The following is a 5,763-nucleotide window of genomic DNA, read 5'->3' on the forward strand; positions in this document are numbered from 1 at the left end:
TTTTATCATCGTTAGATAAATTGTTGAATGTAATACTAAGCTGTTGATTTGTGCTTTAAAGGTACATTTACTTGAAACTCAACAATTAAAATTTTAAGCAGACCCTCTTCCAAATTATATAGTAAAATATAGTTTTCATTCCCTGTAGTATTAAAACATACTACGAACTTGACTAAAATAATCATTGACATTGATAACAAATCAAAATTTGTTTATCCCTGGCACTTTGGTTTGAACATTTTTACTGTAGTGATGTATAATGTAACAGACTGTCAAAAACCAATGCAGATTTATAATATGTAATTTTTTAAGCAATTTCTTTCAAAAGTGGAGCTTGCAAGTTTACAAGACAAGAACAGAGTTGAAATATTTTTGTTGAGATTGGTCTGTAAGTAGATGGGATGTGACGAAGAATCTCATAGTTCTTTATCCTCTCGTTGGCTCTTTCCACATGAATGCGTGCTTTAGCAATCTTGTAACACAGTTGCTGCTTCTTGTTTGGTAAACTGGCCTCGTGTCGATAAAAAAGCTGGTATATTTAAACGGACACCTTGGGGCAACTGATCATGAATGGTGAAACCTTTGTCGGCCAAAATAAGGTCTCCACCTTTAAACTTTTGTAGGACTTGGTAGTGGCGTACAATAGCTACATCAGAAGTAGAACCTGGCCCCGGGGCCATAAAACTTAGACGAGCTCACTTTTGATCTTAATCTCACTTTTCCACTATATATTCCTTTTGTAAAAGTGAGACTGAGATCAAAAGTTAGCTCATCTAAGTTTTATGGCCCTGGAGCCAGGATACAGCTTAGAGCAAAATGTAAGTGCACCGTTGTGAGCCACGCAAGTCACTGCTTTAACAGTATGTCGACTTTTGTAGGTACTGTAGGCCATGGCCTGACTGTCCATATGTGTTGGGATGTCCTGAGTAGTTTCAATTGCATCCATGGAAGCTATAGCAGAGGAGAAATCCTCAAAAGATTTTGGCATAGACCCTGAAAACAAGTAGGAAAAAAATTAACCCAATGATTTGTAATTGTGTAAAAAAAAATGTGTTACAGTAAAACTTCCAAGTATACAAGAATTTTAAATGCATTAAATTTTTGAAAGTCATTATGATAAGTTTTAAAACAAACCTTTGCATTTAAGTTGACTTGGAAAACATTCATTGACTACGCCATCAGACAGCATCTCGTGTAGTGCATGAACAAGGGTATGGAAGATGTTCGAAATTGTTGATCGACTGACACAGAATCTATGGGCCAAGTCAATGTCCCGAAGATTGAGTTCTAACTTCATCAGTACAATAAGTAGTTGGTCCTCTGTTTCCATTGAAGGAGTCCAGCCATTATAGTAATCGAGTTCAAACCGTTGTAACAATCTGACTAAGATTTCGAATATGTCATACTGTAGGGATGTATATAAAAATATCTGAAAATAAATATATTTTACTGATTAAAATAAATCTAAGAACTTTAAAGATTGTAGATAAATTAGTTTCAAGTAATAACAATATCAGTCTCAGTCAGGTTTACTACCATCCACATTATGCATTCATTTAAAACTGGTAATTTGAGACAGAGAGATTGAAATTATCCCTAGTGGAAAAAATGATTATTGTAGAATGACCACACAATCTTAATTACAGGTAAAATGCCTTCAACTATCAAGCAAACTTAAAAATTGTGAACCTAAATTAAGAGTTCTGATAACTGTTATCATACAGTAAAACAAGGTTACAGCAAAATATGCTTTTGATGTTATTCACCCTCACAGTGAAATGATTTTTCTTTCCTATCATTTTAAATTATATATATTATGAACTCAACGGTAATAACAAAATATATTTACAATCAATCAAAGTTGTTCATCCCTCAATGGCACTTCGCAACAAGTTTAACTGAAATTGTTAGGAAATAGGAAACGATAATTGGAATTACTTCATGTACCTTCTCTTCACTGTCCTTAATATCGTGAATTGACATTGGCTTCCTATTACTAGACTCTAATCTTAGCGAATGTAATTCCTTTTCCAGGTGTTCTATTTCTGTTGAGAGACGCTGCATTTCTTGAGTACAGTTAAATGTGCAGGATGCTGAGTAGTTGTGCTCTAATATCAACTGAAAAAATGTAATTGGAAATATACTGTGAATCATGAGTAATTCAATCTACAGTTAAGAAAACTATTATATTATTAAAAATTATTGAAAATGTTTTTATGTTGGCCATTTGTCATCAGTGGTGTTTTAAAGGAGCTTTACCTTCTCTTGATCTTGACATTCTGTCACATGTGTAATCTGCAGCTGGTCCATCTGTGAAGATGATAGAGACTCCTCACTTCTGATTTTTTTCCTCCTTTAAGCTTGTAAGCTACTCTGTTGATACCCTATTTAAGATTTTTAGTAAAATATTCTCAATTAAATCCCACCCACCATCCAAAACAAAGATGTCATATTTTGAAAAATAATTTCACCTTTTGGTACATTCAGGATAAGAGAAATCCATAGCCTTTCCTTCATTCCATGCAAAATATGCAGGATCCCCCTCCTTCACACCATCCTTAAAATGGCAGGAGCAGATATGATCATTCTGATCCCCTGGTTGGCGATCAGCTCGTCTATAAATATTTTATACAAGGACTGAGTGAAGGAGAATTAAAAAGCAATACATGTACATATGATAATTTAGTGGCATGTTATTAATTATCAAATCATAGCCCAAATGACTAGTTATATTTTTTCCACTTTTTCAAATGTTATAAACTTGCAAATACAAGATAACCCTGTGCATAACATCACCAAAGGGAAGCAGTACTTGGTAGTAATAACATGATATAAAAGGTTATAAAAACAGCTGATAAACAAAAATGCGCTTCTGCTGCATATACAATAGATAAAGTATTCAAGCCTAGATTGTATGTTGTACTCTTCTGCAAATTATATAAAACTACAGAGGGCAGCAGAAATCAGCGCTGCAGGATTATAATACATTTATCCACTTCTGCAAACTGCAAAGTTTTTACAGAATATTCTCTTCATTATTCTTCTGCTATATTGATTACGATGAGATTTAACTTTTTAGCAAGTATGTATAAATATCTGACAATGCAGCATCGTGACATGTCGTCACAAGTACTTACAAATTTGGTCAATATCTCTACGTTTTCTGAGCTTTTTCCCTGTACACTGTAGCAGGCCGAAATATCTCGACCATGTTTAACACTCACGCATCTCGTGATTAATGCTTTAATAAACAAAACTACTGTATTTTTCTCACCTGCATAGTTTCCCCCACAACAATCGTTTCTTTCTGTCTGTGGGAAAGCGATAAAACTTGCAGCTGTTAGCCCCACTCCGGTGGTTGCATGCGAATGCAAAACATATCACCATTTTTGTTTGTCACCGGAAGTATTCAAATCTCGCGCGCTCTCGCTTACGAGCTTACAGTCCCTATACGGTGATACAAACAGAATTAATTCGAAGAATTGTGGTCCCCAACTTTCGGTGTTTTAGTAGTTAGGGTGCAATTTTTCATGGTATATATATTGTCTTATCTGTGTGTCTTGTCTTCTCCGTCCATCATACAGAAAACAAAGTAATTCGAAAGATCCTATCAAACATAATGCACATGTTAAAAATATATACATATATACGTATATATGCTCTAGTCTGGCTCTTCTGAAGCAAAAGTTACGACCAAAGTTTAAAATTTTTGATCAGTAGGTTCAACATCTAGGTCTAAGTCAGGGACATGAGGTCAACAAATATCGTCCCCTCAGAAAAGTGTTGTCACAGGTAATGTATAAATAAAATATAAATGGTCTTACTTCTTTCATTTAATAGAAAAAGATAATTACCAAAATTTTGAAACTGTAAATTAAATTTTAAAGTTTAGGTCACGAGGTCAAAAGCCATGACACATTTAGAAAGGTGATGTACATTCAAATATGAATTAACCCCATTCTCTCTCATTCAAAAGTTGTCACCAGTATTTAAATTATTGAAAGTTGGCCAACCTTCAAGTAGAGGTCACAGGTCAAAACTCTTCTGTCATTCAAAATTTATCACTTTTGAAAAATAGGTAACCCCAAGATCACGGGTTATAAAAACATGGAAAGAACTTGTCACGGGTAATGCACATGTACAAGTATATGTGAATATGTTAATTTAAAAAAAAAGTCAAATATCAAGGTCATGATATTAATAATCATAATATAGTTGAAGAAATATTGTCACACAGGTAATGCACATGTTAATTATGAAACCCTATCTTTTCCCGTTCAAACTTCAAGGATACGGGGTCAAAAATCGAAGTATATTTGGAAAATTTTTGTTATTGGTACTGCACATATGAAACACAAGTGCCTATCTTCATTCAAAAGTTATCACTAAGGTTAACGTTTATGTGACAGACAGATAGACACGAGTGAGATTTAATGTCCCCTTGCTTCCCCAAAAGTCGGGGGGATATTTATTTGGTTCCACGTGACACAACTTGTATGTGCATTAAATACATTTCTAGCAGATGTTTACTTTTAACATTGTTGACTCATTTTTTACTCTGAAGTTTAACTTGCTTTAACTGTTTCTTTTAGAAGGGGGGGGGGGTGTCACAACTTATTACGAAAGGAAAACTTTTCATGGGCAATTATATTTAAAGATAGATTTAACGAAAACAGATTTCTTCTCACGAGACATTTAATGTTTATCACGAGACATTTAATATTTGTTATATAAAAGTCTTATTTTGTTTATAATAAGTAACTAGACGGCGAGATTGCTATTTTATTTTACGTAAGGTAGTACTGTTTCATAACCTCACAACATGGAGCTTAAGCAAGCATGATGATCAAGTACGTACGGGTTATTTTCTAGAATATTACTCCTTCTGTAAAATACATACAGTATATACGTTTCTTATCATGCTACTCTCTTACAAACTTATTGCTCTACTAGTATTGAATGAGTATTGAATGAACTCATAATCTAACCGACTTGTACACTGTAACTTAAACAACTCGGAGCCAAGACGATGATCCAATAGTTAATTATTTCAAAGACACACAAGTCCAAAGCTTGTTTCACTTATCCGGAGATTCCCCATTCAACGTTTTTGCATTCATATCTACTTAACAGAGAACTTCAGTCCGAATGCATTTCATGTGACTGTTCATTAACTATAAACCATATTTCATCAGAATGCAATGATTTTACAGCTATACGAAGTAGATTTTTTAATACTATACAATCAATGAAAGATCTTTTACAAACGTAAGTGGTTGTACATAAAAACGTATTCTTATACAGTACGATTAAGATGTTATTTAGTCATGTTTATTGAGTAGTTTGTTTGAAATCATATTCAGACAATACAATTTTGACTGTTTCTACAGTCATCGAACGATACGTCAAATGGCGCCTCGTTTCAATTAAGAGATGGCTCACTGGGGCTGCAAAAAAAGTCGAAAACTTTCAAAACTGGTCAGACAACATTGGCTTGTGTTACCAACGATATATGGTTGAAATACTACCGACGGCGTAAAACATTGTACAATAAATCAATTACATAATTACTTCATTCACCTGGTAGTTTAATGCACAACTTTGAATAAAAGCCAAAAAGGTTCAGCAGGAATGCCACACTAATGGTACAGTATTCTGGGAACAAGGCTTACGGGAAATTGAGGTAAATGGGACACTTTTCATAAAAATTCCAAACTTCTCAAAAATAAGGTGTAAAATTTTCATATTTCGCATAAGCATTGC

General features: G+C 33.9%; 1 protein-coding gene across 1 annotated transcript; it reads right to left on the bottom strand.

The window, feature by feature from the left end:
* Positions 1-769: 769 nt before the first annotated feature.
* On the bottom strand, positions 770-2,351 carry LOC133182570 (uncharacterized). Its single transcript, XM_061317415.1, has 4 exons — positions 2,260-2,351; positions 1,948-2,118; positions 1,135-1,429; positions 770-993 (listed from the first exon to the last, which is right to left on the bottom strand). Exons 1-4 carry the CDS (start codon positions 2,308-2,310, stop codon positions 770-772), a joined length of 741 nt encoding a protein of 246 aa, XP_061173399.1. The 5' UTR covers positions 2,311-2,351.
* Positions 2,352-5,763: the final 3,412 nt, after the last annotated feature.

Source organism: Saccostrea echinata, unplaced genomic scaffold (genome assembly GCF_033153115.1).
Source record: "Saccostrea echinata isolate AGI-Se365-2 ecotype Australia unplaced genomic scaffold, CSIRO_AGI_Sech_v1 ptg000009l, whole genome shotgun sequence".
Classification (NCBI taxonomy): Eukaryota; Metazoa; Mollusca; class Bivalvia; order Ostreida; family Ostreidae; genus Saccostrea; species Saccostrea echinata.

Bases quoted from the DNA above. Each gene is read 5' to 3' on its own strand.
- LOC133182570 (XM_061317415.1), bottom strand. From the start codon at position 2,310: ATGGACCAGCTGCAGATTACACATGTGACAGAATGTCAAGATCAAGAG. The intron at 2,119-2,259 runs GTAAAGCTCCTT...ACATTTTTTCAG, and splicing joins AATGTCAAGATCAAGAGAAG to TTGATATTAGAGCACAACTA. The intron at 994-1,134 runs GTTTGTTTTAAA...ACTTGTTTTCAG, and splicing joins AAGTCAACTTAAATGCAAAG to GGTCTATGCCAAAATCTTTT.